General features: G+C 37.8%; 1 protein-coding gene across 3 annotated transcripts in view; it reads right to left on the bottom strand.

Moving 5' to 3' along the window:
• The window catches only part of ATG10 (autophagy related 10), a 129,243-nt gene extending 108,199 nt beyond the window's left edge, over positions 1-21,044 (bottom strand). The window contains exons 1-3 of one of the 3 annotated variants that reach the window (XM_034441222.3): positions 20,428-21,044; positions 17,003-17,125; positions 7,215-7,325 (exon numbers count right to left, since the gene is read on the bottom strand). In XM_034441222.3, coding sequence (XP_034297113.1) covers positions 7,215-7,325; positions 17,003-17,125 — 234 coding nt within the window. In that variant the 5' untranslated portion in view covers positions 20,428-21,044. The remainder of the gene's footprint in view (positions 1-7,214; positions 7,326-17,002; positions 17,126-20,427) is intronic. The other 2 variants (XM_087885858.1, XM_034441223.3) reach the window with 2 other exon arrangements.
• Positions 21,045-21,717: the final 673 nt, after the last annotated feature.

Raw genomic sequence — 21,717 nt, 5'->3', positions numbered from 1 at the left:
CCATTATTCTATGGCAATTATACAAGTAGTCCTTGACTTACAATTTCGGTCATAAGTTGTTGCAGTCACAAGTTAAGGTACCACATGATTGGACTGAATGTGAAAATAGAAGCAACTTAATGCCTATAGAACAGTAACCACATTTTTAAATTTGCTGATGAATTTTTTTTTAATAGATTTATAGAATAACTTTATTGTCACTTTGAATGCACACTAATTGGCATACATTAAAAATGAAATTTCAGAATCTGGTAGTCCTGCTAGAAATACTTCAAAACCTACTCCCAGAGGGGAGCAACAGAAACAGACCGTAAAGTGGGTGTGTGGGGTCTCTAACAATGCTTCAAGCTTGTTCTGTCCCCCTTCCCCACACAGGCAAACACACAACCAGGCACACCTGCCAAGTTTTTATTAAGCAATCAGACTAGAAACCCTTGCAGATAAGAGTTTTGGCAGTAAACTGCGTAATGCCTGCCAAGTCAGTTTTCACTCACAGTAAGCAAGAGAGTTTCTCCTCAGTCCGGTTCAGTAGCAAAAAGTAATCCACGAAGCAAGAGTTAGCCAAGGTCCAATCCAAATATGTACAAGCCAGATTCCAGGTAACGCAATGTGACTCTCAGGTTTCTAACTTTGACTGTCACAAAGCCTGAAGAGCAATCACACCCACTTTTATTCCTTGTGGGGTATGGCTCAGTGACTCAGCTCAATCTCTGGCCCTCCCACGCCTCTTTCGTTGCTGCGCACGCTTCTCCCTCCGACACTGGGATCAAGTCAGGATTCATCATCCTCGCTCCCTATCTGTTGTTGTTCCAATACGCTTTCCTCCTGGCATATCCCAAGCTGTTCCTCTTGGCCTTCGGATGAAACCTGAGGCATTGCCAGAGAGGAGGGTCCTGGAGAGGAAGGCCTTGTCAGTTCCTCCCCATCACCTTCTGAGTCCTCTTCCTCTGTTAGGACAGGCTCGGGAGTCGGGGTCACAACAGAGCTCTAAGCACATAGTGCTTATAAATAGTATCCTGAATAATGAGAAACGAGCTTCCTATAATCTTATCGGCTATCCTTACTACTGTCTGTATGGACTTTCTATCTGAGGTGCTGCTGCCACCAAACCAAACAGTGATGCAGTTTGCTAAAATGCTCTCAATCGTGCCACTGTAAAAAGTGGCCAGGATAGAAGGAGAAAGATGTGCTCTCCTCATCCAATGCAGGAAATATAGACGCTGGTTTGCACACTTCACTAAGGATGACCTCTAGAGAGACCAGATTGTTAGTTATCTGCACCCCAAGATACTGAATACTGTCGACCACCTCTACAGCTGCATCCTTGATACTGAGTGGGATATGACTATGCCGTCTCTTTCTAAAATCTACAACGATCTCTTTTGTTTTATTAACATTTAGAACCAGGTTACTTTTATTGCACCATTCCACCAGAGCCTTTACCTCTTCCCTATAAGCATCTTCATTGTCACCCTGGATAAGACCCACCACTGCCATGTCATCCGCATACGTCACAATATGATCCGTAGCAGATTTGGCACAGCAGTCGTGGGTCATCAAGGTGAACAGTAGTGCACTCAAAACACAGCCCTGTGGGGAACTCGTACTCATGGAGACGGAGTTGCAAACATTTTCCCAACTCACACAAACTGGGGCCTATCAATAAGGAAATCCAGTATACACATAAAGCAATCCCGGATCTGCGTATCTTCCGTCGCGCGCTTAAGACCTTCCTATTTCACCAAGCCAGCCTGACCTAAGTCTTTCCCCTTTTTAAATGGAAATTTTAAATCTGGTTTTAAATTATTGGGGTTTTAAATTTGTTCAGCCAAATTATTTAATTCGTTTTAATCTATTTTAAATTTTGTATTTATATGTTTTATTTAATGGCTGTTCACCGCCCTGAGTCCTTCGGGAGTAGGGCGATATACAAATTCAATCAATCAATCAATCAATCAATCAATCAATCAATCAATAAAATATTAAAATCCAGTAGGCCCAAATGCTGTTCACCAAATGCTGTTAAGCAAATGCTGAGGAATGATTGTGTTGAAATTGTTTCTTTTAAAAATGTTAAAAGTTTTATTACTGAAATCCCTCTATTGTCCTGACATAATCAGTCAAAAACTGATTATGTCTACAAATCAGTTGTAAGGAGCTCTGGTGGCTCAGCAGACTAATTAACATCCATTTACATCTGCTGCCTGCAATTACTGCAAGTTCAAATCTCACCAGGCTCAAGGTTGACTCAGCCTTCCATCCTTTCTAAAGTAGGTAAAATGAGGACCCAGATTATGGGGGCAATAAACTGATTTTGTATAAATATACAAAAGTATGGAGGCTATTGCTTAATGTACTGTAAGCCGCCCTGAGTCTCCAGAGAAGAGCGGCATATAAATCAATTTTTTAAAAAAATTATCCAAGGTTGTCAGTTACTCCATTGACACACTGGATTGAGCCATAGTTTATTTATCTAGACTACTTAATAAACCACATTTGGTTGGTTATAAGCAGTTAAACTTTGATTTTTCCACAAAATTTGTTTTTTTTTAACTAATATATTACGTAAATCTCATTTAGTTAATAAAGGGACTATCCCAACAACTATTTATTTTTAACTTTTGACTTGCAGGTACCTTTAGCTGTCACTTAATATTTACTGCTTATATTTTATAGAATGTATATATTTAAAAGATTACATGCAAACAATTGTTCTTTTGAAACAATGAGCTGATTTATATATCACATTAAGGCATTATTTAACTAGTTTCATAAACAAACCATAATTAATGTTTAAAATTATAACTCATAATGGCTGATTCAAGCCAGCTGAATCACAACTAAATGTATGACATTATAGCTCAGAGGTCTTCAAACTTGGCAGCTTTAAGACTTGTGGGCTTCAACTCCCAGAATTCTCCAGGCAGCATAGCTGAAGTCCACAAGTCTTAAAGCTACCAGGTTTGAGGCCCCCTGCATAGCTGAATACAATTAGTGAATCCAACCAATACATGGTTGCTATCTATTGTAAAAAAAACAAAATAAAACACTAAAATAGCTTAGCTCTCTACAATATTTTAAAATTATTACCAGTTTGTCACCAGAAATGAAAGTATTAGAAATAGAAAAAAATACTAAATATGAAGATCAAGCATCTTTTGCTGCCTCTGTGCTTTTTTGATCATGTCAACATTAACTTAAATCCCATTTATGCAATTCAAAAAAGCACCAGAAGGCTTTACTGGGGCTCAATGTCATATTTTAAAGGATCTTTATTCATGTATTAGATGCCACTCAGAGTGCCTTCAGGCCTCAATTATCCGGTTATGTAAATATAAATAGCACTATTAATAAAGTTCCCCATCTCATAAACTATTATTAACTAAGGAAGGTGAAAAAACCATACAGTTGAGGTCCAGATGCTTCCATATGCTTTAGGATGAATATTTTAAAATACAGTACCCAAATAATAATTGTTATATAAATAAATACAAAGGGCTAAAACCCAAGCTAATTAGAATAAACTCACTATGCTTCCACACCCAATTGCCCTACTCAGATCACCCTGAGGAGACAGATAACCCTCCAAGTGCTTCAACAACTCTCTAAAACAGGGGTATCAAACTCAAGGCCTGGGGGGTGCTTAGATCTGGCCTGAGTGCCTGCCCTGGAAACAGCAAAGGATTGGCCCATGGTGCCTCTGCGGGTGGCCCTCCTGAGCTCTGTTTTCGCGGGCAGAGGGTTGCAGGAGGCCATCGCAGCCAAAATGAAACTCGGGAGCCCATTTTCGCTGACAGACTGCTCGAGCCACGACAGGCTCCCCCAACACGAGTGACGTTGAACTGGCCACGGCCTCCCTGGTCCCCCAAGGTCAAACACAACCCTGATGCAGCCCTCAATGAACACCCCTGCTCTAAAAGGATGCAAATGACCAGCTGTCTGCAAGGAATATAAATCCTTCCATTCCCCATCATCCAGTCAGAGCTTAAGAAGCTTCTTGGATGAGAAGTGAAATGTCGCCAAAGAAAAACAAGAAAGTCCAATTGCTCTTGAAAATGCACCTTTGGGAGAACCATAATCTGGATGAGTGAGAATCTCTATAGACATACAGCTTCTTAGTTATTCAAGTAGGAACAACACTACAGAGAGTCTTCAACTTACAATAATTTGTTCAGTCCCTGTTCAAAGTTACAATGACATTAAACAAACAGTCTTGTCAGCAGTGAGAGCAGGAAGCAAAGATCAGTTGGGATGGTGGAGCACAAGGCACTGGGGTCCCAGCATGGAAGATGGAGAGGTGAACGCAACTATGACTGGGACAGATGCAGTTCCCAGGCAGTTGCCACTTTGCGAGGAAGGGTAGAAGGCACCCAAAGGGCAGAGATGGTGGGGAAATAGATGGGTGGAAGGAAATGGAAGCAGTCCCTTACATTATTGAGGCTCAGGAAGTCGAGAATGGCTTGTGTTGGGATAGACACTTGTTTAATAATGCACAATTCTCAGTTAACAATGGGAATTGGGACTGCCAGGATTGCAGTCACTAAGCGATGTGGTCACATGTCTCAGTTTGTCTCACCTAGCGATGAACAATTTCAGTCCTAATTGTGATTGTATGTCAAAGACTACGTGAAACATCTAATTGTAATAAACACAAGAAAATCAGCTCATTTATTGCAATTAGTCTTAAATCTGATTTTAGTTAGCTATTTTCCTTTATTTCACCTTTAAACTGGTTCAGATACAAAACAGCACTTTTAAAAAAATGACATTGGCATTGATTGTTTCTGGCTTATGCCAGATCATATCCATTCAAATATAAGTTCAAATATTTGAACATATCCATTCAAATAAGGGCATTATAATGACAAACCTTGATTCACAGCTAAACTCAAGCAGCTACGTCATGCCAAAGAGGAAGCCTTTCCCCAGAGGAAGGAGACAGAATGCTGTACAAAGAGCCCAGGAATGTATTAATGAGGTAGATCAGAGCAGCAAAAAGAAGCTGCTCTGAAAAGCTGAAGAATCAGCTCTCAACAAACGAACCAGCAAATGTGTGGGAAACCCTTAAAAATATCACTGGTTACAGCAAACCTCCTTCCCATGGTTTAAGGAATCGACAACTGGCAGATGACCTGAATCTGTTTTACTGCAGATTTGAAAGGAAAATACTGTCAACTATTGCCAGCCTCTCCATCTCAGATAAAACAACAACAGCCAAGTCTCCTACAACTGATTCCATCTTTCTGAGACCCCCATCACTGCTGAACACAGAAAAAAAAATGTCCAAGGTCTATTTCACAGACAAAAGCCTGAAAAAGCACCAGGCCCATTCAAGGTAACTCCTTCTTGATTGAAAGTTTGTGCTGACCAATTGGCCCCCATCTTCACCTGCATTTTTAATAAATCACTAGAGATGTGTTATGTACCTTCTTGCTTCAAACATTCTACTATCACCCCAGTGCCTAAGAAACCCTCCATCAAGGAGCTGAACAACTACAGATCAGTAATTATGAAAACCTTTGAAAGGCTAGTGCTGGCCCACCTGAAAACCAGTCCAGATCTGCTGTTAGACTCCTTGCAATTTGCCTACCAAGCAAATAGATTGGCAGATGATGCTGTTAATATAGCACTGCACTACATCTTACAACATCTTGAATCGCCAAGGACCTATGCAAGAGTCCTTTTTGCAGACTTCAGCTCAGCATTTAATACCAACATTCCAGATATCTTTCTCACCAAAGCTAGCTGTGCCTGACACACTTGTAAGTGGATCATAACAGATAGGAAGCAGCAGGTGAAGATAGGCAAAATCACATCAGATACCTGTACAATTAGCACAGGTGCCCCTCAGGGCTATGTGCTCTGTCCATTACTCTTCTCTATATATACCAACAACTGCATCTCAAAGGATCCCTTTGTTAAAGTACTGAAGTTTGCAGATGATACAAACACAATTGGTTTCATTCAAGACCACGACGAAATTCCATATAGAAGGGAAGTTGAACAACTGGTCCTTTGGTGCAGCCAGACAATTTTGAACTGAACACATTCAAAGCTATAGAGATGATAGTAGATTTTAGGAGAAGCCCTCCTATTCTACCACTTCTTATAATAATAGACAACACAGTATCAACAGTAGAAACCTTCAAGTTTCTAGATTCTATAATGTCTCAGAACTTAAAAAGGAACATCTAACATCAAAAACATTATCAAAAAGCACAACAAAGAATGTTCTTTCTGCACCAACTCAGAAAGCTCAGACTGCCCAAGGAGCTACTGATACAGTTCTACAAAGGTATTATTGCATCTCTATAATTGTCTGGTTTGGCATAGCAACCAAACAAGATAGAGATAGACTTCAACAGATAGTTAGGATTGGACAAAAAATAACTGCAAACCCCCTGCCTTCCAGAGAGGACCTGTATGAGGGTACTGCATGAGTCAGAAAGAGGGCTGTGAAAATATCTATAGACCCCCTCACTTCCTGGACATAAACTGTTTCAACTTCTTCCCTCAAGATAATGCTACAGGGCATTGCATGCCAAAACAACCAGACACAAAGACAGTTTTTCCCCATGCTATCACTTTGCTAAACAATTAATTCCCACAACACTGTCTATTCCCTAGGATGTGAAACCACCTAGTAGGGCTGAATTACCTATTATCCTTCTCATCATTACATTTTTCTTATTATCTATTTCCTTAGCTTATGACTATAACTTTGTTGTTTATATCTCATGATTTATGTTGATTGCTTTTATTTAGTATCCTATTATGATTTAGGTTGATTGATTATTTAGTATCCTATGACTATCACTGAGTGCTGTATCTTATGAGTTATGATGATTGTATTTTATGATTATGATCAAGATTTATCACTTGTTGCTTATACAGTATGTACACTGAGAACTTATGCACCAGAGACAAATTCCTTGTCTGTCCAATCACATTGGCCAATAAAGAATTCTATTCCATTCCATTCTATATATATTTGATACATAATGAAACATTTGATCTTATAATCAAAAACATGGTTAACAAGCAAGCTTGACACTATATATGAACAACAGCCTAAACTATTCTGTAATTATTTCAATTAAGTTTATAATCTACCTAATAACACATTCAATGAATTCTCACATTTCTAAATTTATTGATTTAAATGATAGTATTAAAATATCTTACGTTTGATCAAAAGCATAAATGTTACATACCTCAACAGACAGAAATGTTGGTTCATCATTTACTATATCCACTCTGCCTGAAGAGCTACTTTTGTTTTTCAGCTGAAAATGTGTTTTAATCATGTAGCCATCAGTAGAGTCCTATGTTTAGAGTTGAAAGAAAAGCAACATTTGAATGTTTTTGTTTTGGAGAAGGAATTCTACAACTTAAAATCACTTTAAAGGATTTTAAATAAATTATGTAATAAGCAAACTGATACAAAAGCATCCCATAATTAGATACTTAAGTCCTTGAGTAATCAAAATTCTGTGAAGTTGAGCTTGTCTCCAAGATATTACATGGATACATATATGTCATTTTCTTGGCAATAATGTATAAGTGGTTTGTCATTGGCTTTTTCCAGGGTGATTTGTCAAGTGTTATTGCTCAATATCCTTAACACAGTATATAAAAATTTAGAATTACTATACCTACTCCTACCCACATTTTCTATTCAAATTTATTCAGATATAAGGCCCCTTTAATTTAATGACATTCAGTCTCATGTATGCATAGGATTGCTACCTCTGTTCTATTGATTCTATCCACTTACTTTCACAATACTAGAAAAATCAATCCATTATTCTAATTTCACTTTGCCTTTTTTTTTCTTGTACTACTTCAGTTAATTGATAATCTTAAAACTGATCTTTTTTTTTTCAATTTTCTTATTGGAGGAATCTTTTCACTTTTTTCCTAAGCAATCTTAGTAATATCGTATTACTATCAAATATTAATTCATTGTCATTTTAAAACCAGTTCATCAAATACAACCAACCATTATAAATTTAGTGTTACATTTTACATAGGTAATAGGTAATATATGAGGATTGAATCTAAGAAAAATTCAGTGTTCTGCATACAGATATTTTCATAATATGCAGTAGAATCTGATCTTTCAATAGACGAATAAAAATACTAAATTTCACTAGTTAAAACAATTATTAGTTAGCTAACTAGAAACAAAATTTTCAAATGAAACATTTTCAAAAAGAATTGGAATTTTCTAAGAACATATTTTGAGTTTGATTCTCCCGGAGGGGGGCATAATTATTTGTAAAATATTACAATTTAAAGCATTATGTAAAGAGGATTTTTTTCCTTTTTCAAAGCAGTATTTGCCTTACAAAATGTATCATGATATGATTTTGTCTTTTGCCTTACAAAATGTATCATATTCTATGTGACACAGAGAAAATAAAACACAAGGGTAAATATTCATAAATAAAAATATCTAGTTAATACCATATTGAATAAGAATTTCAAAACAGTCAAAACAAAACAAGGTAGTATTTTTATTAAATCATACATGCTGACCCATTTTTCAGTTAAGTGCAGATGGTAAACCTGTAAATTGTGACAAAAAAGGCACAAGGATTCAACAGACATTCAGTAAAAGCACTTGACAAGAAGCATGAAGGATTCTTCCCATATGCCACTGAAAATGGGACAAAAAAATTACCATCTGTAAAACAGGAGAATGTGAAATAGCACTTTCTAAAATTAAACATTAAAGTACATAGACCCAGAAATGTACTAAAGAGCTCTATAAGACTGAAAAAGTATAATTAAAACTGCTAACTTAATTTTCCAAATGTGAAGGTTTCTTGGACTTTAAGCATTATAAATGTCTCAATATGGTGCTTAGCAGCTTCAAATACTCTTATCAGCTAGAATTTATCTAGATACATCTCAGTTTAGGTGACTCGTCCAGGATCAAACCTGCTATAAGACCAAATCACCTTTGGTTTGGTCAATCACTGATGGTTAATCTTTACAAAAAAGAAGAGAGATTACAGCTTTTTTATTCTCTTTGATTCGTTGGCAGCTTTTGATACTGTTGACCATAATATCCCTGTGAACTGAATCTGTATATTGGAAGTTAGAGACACTGTACTACCCCACTTGTATCTATGGGGTCATATTCAGGAACAAAACTGGATAATTCCAAGCCAATTAAGCTGAAAGATTCCATAACAATCTATTTTATCCCGAATGCTGGTTAACTTTTACATGTTCGTTGAAGGGGAGCGCCACTAACATGTTTTTAATCTATTTTAAAAGTGTTAGTGTTTATGTGTTAGTGTAAGTGCTTATTTCCAATTTGCTATCAAGCCAAATTCACAGTAGCCTTATAGGATATGAACCTAGATACCTATAGGTGTGTGTGTCCTTATGTAACTGTCTGTCAACTGCCTACTGGGAATGTCATATTTTCCAGCAATTTGCTACTGTGTGTTGTGACCCCAGAAAGGGGTCTTTATTCTTGATTCAAGTACCCTAGTAGTGGAATTTCCCCAGGGTCATAATGATCACCTGGGTATAGTTTATCTTTGTGCTATTGTGCCTTCTGGTCTTGTTTTTAAGCTGGTTTTAAATATTTTATTTTTAGAAGTTTCAACTGCTTAAAAGATACTGTTAATGGTTTTTAATTATCCTCACTTTGGAATTTGTTATTTACTACTGAAAAATGGATTGAAATTTTATAAATCAAATAAATTCACAGCATAAAACCTGAATATGTCATATTACATAAGTAATATCTAGAACATTGGCACATTACAGCTCAAGAAAGGGATATTTCATGCCTTTCCCCACCCCCACCCTTTTTTTTTTTTTAATTTGATTTATATGCCACCCTTCTCCGGAGACTCAGGGCGGCTTACAATGTGCTAAGCAATAGCCTTCATTCTTTTGTCTATTTATACAAAGTCAGTTTATTGCCCCCACAATCTGGGTCCTCATTTCACCTACCTTTGAAAGGATGGAAGGCTGAGTCAACCTTGACCCTTGGCGAGATTCGAACCTGCAGTAATTGCAGGCATCTAGTCTTAATAACCAGCTTAATAACAGGGTGCCTTAGACCACTGTACTACCAAGGCTTTTCTCAGAGCAAAACTACCCCAATGGAATGCTGAGGCCCCTTTAAGCTCCATCTGCTTTTTTTTTTTTTCACTGCACAATGTCAGCCCCGTATCATTAGCAGCCAGGCCAGGCATGCCTCATCAGCAGCTGAAACAAGAAGACAATGAAGGTCAGCTGAGGCAGCCGAGTGCTAGATAGTGAGGTTGACTGGGATTCAGCTCGGGCTTACAGAGCATGGCAAGCAGCCCCAGATCTGCTTGGTTCTGAGGCTGCTTGCTACAGGGCAGGGTCTAGGACAGGGGTCTTCAACCTTGGTAACTTTAAGACTTGTGGACTTTAAGACTTGTGGACTTCAGCTCCCAGAATTCCTCAGCCAGCAAAGCTTTGCTGGCTGAAGAATTCTGGGAGCTGAAGTCCACAAGTCTTAAAGTTACCAAGGTTGAAGACCCTGGTCTAGGATAACTAACAGGGCAAAGATGAGGGGAGATAGGCAGGTAGGGGGAGTTGAAGCTTGGACCTAGAAGAGTCCAAAACCAAAATGGTTTAGACTAGGTTGGGTATTTGGCTAACAACTGGCAAATTTCACTTAATGACAGCAACCTGGATTGCCAAGATTGCAGTCGCTAAACGATGTAATCCCATGATTTCTCATTTTACAACCGTATGGCAGCAATTGAAATTCTAGCCTCAACTGTGGGCGTAAGTTGAAAACTATCAATGTAGCCACTATTTTCAAGGAGCATATCAGGATCCACTTGAACTTCTGTTTCTCATTAATAGAAAACTGGAGGAATTATGTAAAGAATTTAAAAGAAGTTGTTAAGGAAGAACATGAAAAAAGACTGCCAAAAATGAAGAAAGTGAGGAAAGCAAACTGGATGGCGGAACAAACAGTGGAAATGGCAAAGTAAAGAAGAAAGCCAAAGTCAAAAAAGACAAACATATCAGAAGGGAACTTAACAAGGAGTTTCAGAGAGCTGTTAGAAGTGACAGTAAGCAGTATTATAACAATATCTGTAAAGACACTGAAGATGGAAACAGAAATGGAAAGCAAGGGATGTCTTACAAGCGATCTTTTAAGTCAGAAGAATGTTCTAATCTCAAATTGATATGCTAAAGGATGCCAATGGACAGATAGTAGCCAATTCAGTGGAGAACAAAGGAAAATAAAAGGAGTATACTGAAACACTATACAGTAGAAATGCCTAAGTATTCAATATACCTTAGAAGATATTCTCTACTTCTAAGTAGAGATGAGGTTAGGTAAACTTCAAGCCTTACCAAGTTAGAAGGCTATAGGAAGTTAGTATCCTTAATACCAGTGGTGAAATCCAATTTTTTTTACTACTGGTTCTGTGGCTGTGGCTTGGTGGGCGTGGCAGGGGAAGGATACTGCAAAATCTCCATTCCCACCCCACTCTGGGGCCAGCCAGAGGTGGTATTTGCCGGTTATTCAAACTACTCAAAATTTTCACTACCGGTTCTCCAGAACATGTCAGAACCTGCTCTATTTCACCCCTGCTTAATACCTTTAATTTCACATGCTAGCAAAATAAGGATCATCCGACGCAGATTATAGTCCTATATGGGAAAAGAGATGCCAGATGTTCAGGTTAGCTTTAGAAAAGCAGGGAACATGAGATATGGGATGCACTTTGTACAGTCAGTCACACTCCCATTATTTCTCGGCTGGATTACTGCAATGCCCTCTACATGGGGCTGCCCTTGGGGTGCACCCGCAGGCTTCAACTGGTCCAGAAGGCGGCTGCGCAGGTTGTTATGGAAGCCTTCCATTACTCCCGTGTAACACCTCTCCTGCGCGAGCTGCACTGGTTACCGGTGGCCCTTCAGATCCGCTTCAAGGTGCTGGTCTTGACCTATAAAGCCCTACATGGCATGGGCCCGGGGTACTTGCAGGACCACCTCCTACCGGCCTCCCACAGCCCAGTGCGGTCACATTGGACTGCCCTCCTCCAGGTGCCATCGGCCAGACAATGTCGGCTGGTGGCCCCCATGATGAAGGCGTTCTCGGTGGCCGCACCGACCCTCTGGAATGAATTACCCACCGGGCTTCGGACGGCCCCCGACCTCCGCACTTTCCGCACCGAACTGAAGACATGGCTTTTTCAGCAAATTCCCTGATCTGTTATGAGATTTTAGTTGTTGGGGTTTTTACATCTGGATGTTTTTAGTTCTATTTATTGCTATATGTTTTTTATCCCCGAGTCCTACGGGAGAAGGGCGGCATAGAAATCTAAGAAAATAAATAAATAAATAAATAAATAAATAAATAAATAAATAAATAAATAAATAAATAAATATCATAGCTGATGCTGGATATTTGAAAGAACTAAAGAATAGCAAAAAAAAGTAAGTATGTGCTTCATTGAAAAGCCTTCAATTGTGTTGATCACATGAAGCTGTGGAAAGTGCTAAGAAAAATGGGGGAAAATATTAATAATCTGCACTGTGCTGATGAGCCTACCGACAGTCAAAAACGCAAAGGATCCAAAAGCCTTGGTACTACAAGTCAAAGAGCATAGTGAATAAATAGGACTAAAATTAAATATAAAGATAACCAACCTAATGATAGCAATTGCAACAACCAGTCCTAGATTTGACAATGAAGGTATCAAAATGGTGGATAGCTTCTGCCTTTTAGGATCAACTATCAACCGTAACGAAACAAGCAGCCAAGAAAACTAGCACTTGATAGAGCATCCATGAAAGCCTTGAAAAAAATATTCAAATGATGTGATATGTCTATACCTAGCTACCTATCAAAATATTCTACTTCAAACATATTATGCAACGAATCAGGTCTTTGAAAAAGGCTCTAATGCTGAGAAAGATGGAAGGAAATAAATGGACGCTGAAAGCAGGAAGGTAGATGGACTCAATTACACTGATAAGTACACTGTTGGACAATTTCACAAAACAGATTAGGGATAGATCATGGTAGAGAAGATTGGTAGGAATTGAAAATCTGAAGCACATAGTCTACCTATCTACTGCTGTTTATATTACTGCTGTGTAGCTTTGTATAAAGGTAGAGAGGGTTGTTTCCAACAATTAGAAACCACATTATATTTTGTTTGTTCTCCAAGGACCACAAGAAATATGTCGAGATTCCATTTTGGGGAGTGAAAACATACCACAGCTGAAAACATATTACTGAGAATTAAACAACAGAAGGTTGTAGAATTTAATTCAACACAATAATCTGGGGATATTCTGGGTTGTCCATTTCTGCTTTGTATCAGAGATACACACTATTGTTCTTCACTCGGGTTTTGTGTTGCTATTAATTTTGATATTAAAAAATTGGATTTTAACACTGGCTAAAATGGAAAAACTTCTCTTGTAACAGAGGAGAAATTTTTTTAAAGATTGATGAGACTCAAGAATTTCTGCTCTAGATACATTTATTTGCTATTTTAATCACTTTCCTATATAATGTTTCCCAATATGTTCCTGATACATTTCTCAAAATCCATATGCAATCGTCAATTCCAAAGACTCTACAGTAATGTTATTAGTGAGCATTCAAGGATGAACAATCCCCAGATGTTAGTGAATTATAAATCCCAGCATTCTTCAGCACTGTCCATACTGATAGGAGATTCTGGATATTGGGATCCAATAATTCCTGCATTATACCAATTCAACTGTAGTGTGAAATAGAGAGGGGTGGGTGGGAAATCTGCTTACTGCAGTTTTTCAGATAATAGTTAACTCCCAAGAATCACATTTCTCCTATTAAGTCTCTTCTAGCTATCAACATGCAATATGAGGTATAGTTCCAAAGAACCGCTTCTATGCCTGGTTTATGCTTGCACAAAACCTTCAGAAAATGTGATTTATCATCTACCACTATACCACAAAATGAAAAAAAAAAATTATCCTGCAAAAATCCTGCAAAAAACAACTGCTCTGGATACCATTAGCCAAACCTGGTTATAAATTTCTTACACGTTAGCTCATTTAAGAAAATTAAACATGTTCTTGACATGGGTATTTTTTAAAAAGACGTTATGGGATTCCTGGTAACATCTACTGAAAGACAACTAAAATGCATGCTTGGTAATAAACAGTAGCTGCATATTAACAGCTCATTTCTCAAAGAAAGCACAAACAAATTGGGAGTTTTATTAGCTGTTTCATTAAGTTTTATTTTAGAGCAACACACACAAAAAGCATATGTGCAACAGCTGATCTAAAAGGATTCTATTCAAAACAATCTCTGTTCAAACCCCATTAATGTACCATTAAATTACTTGATAAGTCTGCAAATGTAACTATAAATTTAACTCTTTGGATAATATATCATTTCTGACAAGAGTTTATTTCATTTGCTTTAATTTTAAATCAATATATGTCTCTTTTCAGCATATTAATTATTTCTTCTAAGCCACATTATCCATGTCTGTCTGTCCATCCATCCATCCATCTATCTATCGCAGTGTCATCGGCTATTTTAACATTTCTTTCATCAAGATTTCACCTAAAATAAATATATGTACTTTTGTCAGTATACATTTGAACACAAAACCAATTCTTTTCAAGAAAATTACCTTGTCCTTAGTTGCTTTTACTGGCATCTTATATTTATATTCCCACTAAAACCTAATGAGCCAAATTCAGAATGTACTTTTGCTGGAACGAACTATGACTGTACATGCCATAAAGACTATAGTTGCAAATGAAATCTAAGTAGTACAAGAACATAGGCTTATTGGGTAGGAAAAACAAACTTCATATTCAGTATCTTGCTATAATGTTCCCTACTAAACATTGCATTCAGTCTCACAAATTGGCAATTCTTGAATTTATATATTTAAAGTTAAAAGCAAAATCACGCTGTATGAAATAAATCTCATTTGAACTTTGTGCTAAGCATAAATACATGTAAATTTACTTTAATATACATTTGTGGCAGGATGAGATGCCCTGATGGACATGGCATAATATAAATGGTCTAGGTGCAAAGATTTTATTTTTCTTGTCCGTACCAACTCAACTGTTAGATTAGACATCTAGCAGCTTCATATCCAATTAAAATACCGGAGAGCAGGCCCATCAGATGTTTGTAAAAAAATATATAACAGGAAGAAGTGTTAGGCAATGGTAGAATCCTCAAAATTGAGGATTGCTGGACACTTCTGTACTGAATGGATGGATTTGACATTGTGGGAATCCAGACACATGTGCAAGACAAATCTGTAGCTGAAAAGCCAATAGAAGCAAGTACAATCTGAACAAAATATCTGTGGAAAGGGGTGGCTGGTGGGGAAAAATACAGCATTTGGATAAAGGGCTGTCCTTAGTGATTTGTAAACACAAAATATTCTTCTCTACGTAAGCCGCCCTGAGTCTCTGGAGAAAGGCGGCATATAAATTGAACTAATTAATTAGTTTCTACATCTATACTTAAATACTTTTAAATTCTTTTTTTTTTTTTTTTTTGCTTTTATTTAGATTTTTAGGTGTCCTATGATAATTTAATTGTTGGTTCATCCCTGTAGATTTTTGTTTGTTTTTCTAAAAAAAATTACTTCTCCAGATAAAAAGGAAAGGAAGCTTTTGTTAATTGGAAGAGAATCTAAGGGATAAAATTGTTTCCAGTTAATTGCTATAATAAAAAATGCTGTTGTAAAAAACCTAAGAGGAAAGTGTTTACACTGGTTATTTTTGTAATTTTCAGCTTCTTTTCAAAAGCAAGTTAAAAATATTTATAAAGGAAAAGAATGTTGTGACCCCGACTCCCGAGCCTGTCCTAACAGAGGAAGAGGACTCAGAAGGTGATCGGGAGGAACTGATAAGGCCTCCCTCTCCAGGACCCTCCTCTCTGGCAATGCCTCAGGTTCCATCCGAAGGCCAAGAGGAACAGCCTGGGATATGCCAGGAGGAAAGCATATCGGAACAACAACAAGATGATGAATCCTGGCTTGATCCCAGGCAGCGTCGAAGGGAGAAGCGTGCGCAGCAACGAAAGAGGCGTGGGAGGGCCAGAGATTGAGCTGAGTCACTGAGCCACACCCCACAAGGAATAAAAGTGGGTGTGATTGCTCTTCAGGCTTTGTGAGGGTCAAAGTTAAAAACCTGAGAGTCACATCGCGTTACCTGAAATCTGGCTTGTGCATATTTGGATTGGACCTTGGCTAACTCTTGCTTCATGGATTACTTTTTGCTACTGAACCGGACTGAGGATAAACTCTCTCTTGCTTACTGTGAGTGAAAACTGACTTGGCAGGCATTTTGCAGTTTACTGCCAAAACTCTTATCTGCAACGGTTTCTAGTCTGATTGCTTAATAAAATCTTGGCAGGCGTGCCTGGTTGTGTGTTTGCCTGTGTGGGGAAGGGGGACAGAACAAAGAATATCCAATTCTCAATGTCTATTTTATTTTGTTTTGTTATATTTTGTTGAAAGTATTCTAATACTTGTATTTAATAATTAAAATTAAATACCACATTAAAGTTTTAAGGAAAAAACAGTGCTTTAAAAAAGAACCAAAGGCCAAGTAAGAACTAAACTTAAGATAGATATCTTATTGTTTATAATTCTTGGAAGAAAAGCTTTCAGAAATCAAATTACATAAATTTGGATCTTTTATCTTAGCATAAATATCAAAGTACACTAGAACCTCTGGTCATGACCAAATCGGGTTCCGACCAAAAAATTCACATTTTTTTTCCGCAGCCGATTTCCCCTTCCGCGCCATTTTTTTGTAAGCGACAAATTTCCAAACTTAGGTTTGAGTCACGACCATTTGAATCGGTTTGTGACCAAAATTATGGAATGAATTATGGTCATGACCAGAGGTTCTATTGTACAATAAATCGTAACTTGGTAACAACTACTCTTAGGAAGTCTTTGTTATAAATGGCTTAAGACTTGAAGTTTGCCCATACCTTTATGCTTCTCCATTGCCAATCATCCCCAATTCTTTGTGAATATTGGAGAAATTCTGTACAATATTGCTTGAATGTATTCTCTTCCAAAAAGAAATCTGCATCAACCAAGTTAAGTGACATCTGTCAAGAAAACGAAGTGTTAGCATTGGCAGAAACTGTGAACTCTGAACATATTACCTATCTCCCAAAGGAAAGGAAAGAGAGAAAAATGGAAAATTCAACATACAGTAGGGATTGGACTCATGCCTAATCACTTTGCTACAGAAGGGCATCTGAAGGGTACCAATTTAGGAAGCACTTTTGAAGTAACACATTTCTGTGCACAAGTCTGGAAAACTATTAAAAAAGAAGAAACTTTTTCATTTTTAGCTTTTTGTGCTAGTTAAACATAGGGTACTATTTTCTTACCAATTAGAAAAATGTATTTCAGTGTTCTTTACTTTGCAATAAAATATGTATTTTTCCTAGAACTCCAACCTGGAAAGCATTTAGCTTAACCATTTGCCTTACCAAGATGAAAACAGATTGAATAAGCAAGGAACCTTAAGGAGAGTGCCGATTTGAGTGAACTTGGTAGCAAAACCCCAATGATCTTACTTTTAAAGAGAATTATTGATTAACATATATTGTCATTATCCCAGATTATTGTGAACTGGGAATTCCATATTCCAGATTTTGGACTTTATCAATAATTACTAGGTCTCTCACTACTATTACATATACAAAGCATTAGTTAACATTGCTGGAGTACAGGTGATATAATTCTCAGACACCTAAAAGGAAGATTGTTTTTAGCAAATAAACATATGCAACAGTTACAACAGATCAACCTATAAACCTTGAACCTATAAACAACTCCATTTCCATGTGCTGAAATCTTTGAAAAAATTAAGAATTTTATTAGTTAATTCTTATTTATTTATTTTAATAAATAAAACTACAGATGAACGACGTTCTGAGTTTTGAAGTTGTATTTATTCATTTATAAATTAATCAATCAAGGAAACTAGGTTCAACTTGGGCAACTAGCATCACACTAAAAACAGTACAAAATATTCACATCAAAAATAACAATTAAATTTTAGTCTGTAGTTTATGTTATGTTATAACTTTTCAAAACCGGTTGCATTCTGCAGTCTGCTGAACTTGGATTTCACCATAGGGTTATTTATGATCATTTATAATCAGTCCTTTTGTTGCCTGCATCAGATTGAAAACTGTGGCAATAGACAGCTAAATGCCTAATAGAGTATATATTACATGTGGGTAATCTAAAGCTAGATTCAGAGTCTAAGACTACTGAAAAACTAACCAAGGAACTAAGAATTATTAAGTAGCATCTAAGAATATAGGCAGTCCCAAACACGGTGGTTTTTTTTTTTTCATATTATGATGTTCAGGGCTGATGAATTCGGAATTTCCAAATATCAAGGAAATCTTTTAGGAATTGCCCCGCTGGTGCTAAGCATGGTGTAACAATGAATTTCTTTTTCCGTAAGTGTCAACTTCAATCCACAAGTCCCAATATTTTGTAAGTTTTTCCAATTGTTTTTTTCCTCTCAATCTTAGCATTACCAGAATAGAAACATCAATAAATCAGATTCATTTCTTTTCAAGTCTGTTATATCAGACACGTTATGAACCAAGTGCCTCTCTGTTTGGATCTTAAAGTCCCATTAGAGCTTAACCGGCTTATTTTCAAAAACTTTCTTAACTTGTTCCCAGTAATTTTTACTACATCCAATTCCAAACCTCTGGCCAAGTTTTCAATGAATAATTCTGGCAACTTAATCATAACACTGCTTGCAGTCAGTCTGTGCAATTTTGCTGCAGCCACAGATCAGTCAATTGTTTCATCCTTTTTACTACAAAGATGACATTTGCTGTTGTTTGTTATATGTTGAATTTTGACCTTCATACAACTAATTGGCAAAGCCTTCAGTTTCTTTATTTAATACTCAATTTTAACCAACTCCATGTGGATTTTATATCAGCTTTTCCTCCTCAACCTTCAAATATTGACCATACATTGGCTTGTTCTTCCCATTAACAAATTGGTTTTCATTTCTTTTCTATATTTAACCTTCACCTTTGCTGATTTCAAGAGCTTTTCTTGACTGTCTTCTTCAGCAAGGGTTCTTGGTTTTTCATGTCAGGTATGCTTATATCAATATTATGGTTTGTTGTAGTCAGCCAGATGTTTATTTTTATTTTTTATTTTTAATTTGATTTATATGCCGCCCTTCTCCGGAGACTCAGGGCGGCTTACAATGCATTAAGCAATAGCCTTCATCCTTTTGTATATTTATACAAAGTCAGCTTATTGCCCCCACAAACTGGGTCCTCATTTAACCTACCTTAGAAAGGATGGAAGGCTGAGTCAACCTTGAGCCTTGGAGAGATTCGAACCAGCAGTAAATTGCAGGCAGCTGTGTTAATAACAGGGTGCTTTAAACCACTGTAGTACCAAGGCTGCAGTTTAGACTGCATTTGGCATTTTTATCACCTATTGAATCCTTCTCAAGGACCAGGGATAGGGAGGTATTGTTTGATGTTATGAAATATATCACAGGAAGTGAGCTGTTCCAAGTAAAGCTCTTTTGCAATTAACTAATGGTGATTTTGTTAATGCTGGTGTTCAAGTCTGCTCCAGATGTTTGGGATTGCACCCAAACACCTATTATTGTTGATACTATCTTTGCTTTGTTTTGCCACAGTCCTACTTCTATTTGCAGTACCTTCTCCAGGTACTGCCATGTGCACTATCCAGACTTCTTTGTCTTCACTATCATAGTCAATTTATTTTCAGAATATTCAATTGTTCCCATTATATTGATTCAATTAATTAAAATATTTAACATTACCTTTTAGGATAAAGCCCTCATTATATAAATAAGTCCTCTTATATAAATACAGATCAACAATAAAATATTAGAAACATTAAAAAAAGGCAGTGGAAACAATAAATGCAGCATTAAATCAATAAAGCAGCACAAAATAAACTTACACAAAAACAAAGTTTATAATAAATTTTTAATCTCCAGTTACACATTTGCAGCAATGGGGATAAGTAAACCATCACTGGATTACAAATCCAGAAACATGAGACCAGCATTAAAAGACTCTCTTAATCCTTTATTGGAACCAAGAGGCAGGGGAGTTGTCCTTGAATAATTAAAGTATATGAAACTTATTTAAGCAAAATGCCATACATTCCATAATGTTTATGGGCATAAGGGTAATAATAAATATTTAGGTTTCTGCAATTAGTACAGCATTATAGATTCTAGCGAGCCTATTTCCGCTCATCAAAGGATATACAGGGTATACCAGATGTTGATTTTTACTATCTCCATAGTAATCTTTCTCAATCTGTCTTCCAGATTTGTTGGGCTTCAGTTTCCGTAATACCTAGTACTCACCAGCTTTTGGGAATGTAAGAGCTGAAATTAAAATATACAAGTTGCTGTGGGATGAGCTGAGCGGGATCGACTCGCCCGGTTCCAGCGGATCGGCGCTGGCTGTGAAACTCAGCTGGAGCTCCACCGGCTTCCGCAGTCGCCGGCAGCAACACACGGGCCTTGGGAGGAGTCAGCTGGAGTTGGGGCGCGGCCGGAGCTCCGATTAACGCCCCGGGATCTGCTTGCTCGGCTCCAGCTGATCGGCGCTGCCGGCGAAGTTGCAGGTGGTTAGACTTAGGGCAGCGACCGACGCTGGAGCTCTGCCAGAGCCCCAGAAGGCGGCGCGCCCGGAAGAAAAGAGGAAGAGGCGGAGAGAAGAGGAGAAGGGGTTTGAAAAGGGAGAGGCTTTGGCGGGAAAGAAAAAGGAAAGCGGGGTAGAGAGGATAGAGATAGAAAAGGCAATGGGAATGAGGGAGGCTTCTGTGGGGCAAACCTGAAGGAAAGATAAAGAAAGGACTGACAGGGAAGGGAGAGAAAGGAGGGAGAGGAGGAAGGGAAAATAGAGAGACTGAGAGAAAGGGAGGCAAGCAGAGGAATCAATGAAGGAGCAAAAGCAGTGGAAGTAGAGACCAGCAAAGGGGGGGGGGAGGGAAGGGAGAGAGAGGGAGGGGGAGACCAGTACCACCCCACAGCATGATCTACCCGCTGGGATGGGACTGATCACCATCCCATTGTGTGACCCACCTGCTGACTGGAAAGTGCACAAGGAACTGGCTGGAAGACAAGACAGCAGAGTCCAGATGACCTAGGGAACTTAGTGAAGATAAAATAGCTTTCATGGGATGCTTTGTTCTCAGACCCAGTCTGGAATCAGCTAAAGGGGAACTCCTGGGTTATCCTGAGTTCCTAAGGAGTATATCATGAGTTCATAAGGAGTGTTACAGACCCCTTGCATCCTGGACATAAATTGTTTCAACTCCTACCCTCAAAACAACGCTATAGAGCACTGCACACCAAGACAACTAGACACAAGAACAGTTTTTTCCCGAAGACCATCACTCTGCTTAACAAATAATTTGCTCAACACTCTCAAACTATTCACTAAGGCTGCATTACTATTACTTCTAACCTTTCCTATCACCCATCTTCTCCCACTTATGATGGCATGATTGTATCCTTACAATTTATATTGATATTGTTTCCTGATTGCTTATTTGTACCCTATGACTATCATTAAGTGTTGTACCTTATGATTCTTGACAAATGTATCTTGTCTTTTTATGTACACTGAGAGCATATGCACCAAAGAAA

Source organism: Pantherophis guttatus, chromosome 2, assembly GCF_059756535.1.
Source record: "Pantherophis guttatus breed Tessera chromosome 2, ASM5975653v1, whole genome shotgun sequence".
Taxonomy (NCBI): Eukaryota; Metazoa; Chordata; class Lepidosauria; order Squamata; family Colubridae; genus Pantherophis; species Pantherophis guttatus.
Note: the sequence above shows the minus strand (reverse complement) of the source record. Positions and strands in the feature narration are given on the sequence as shown.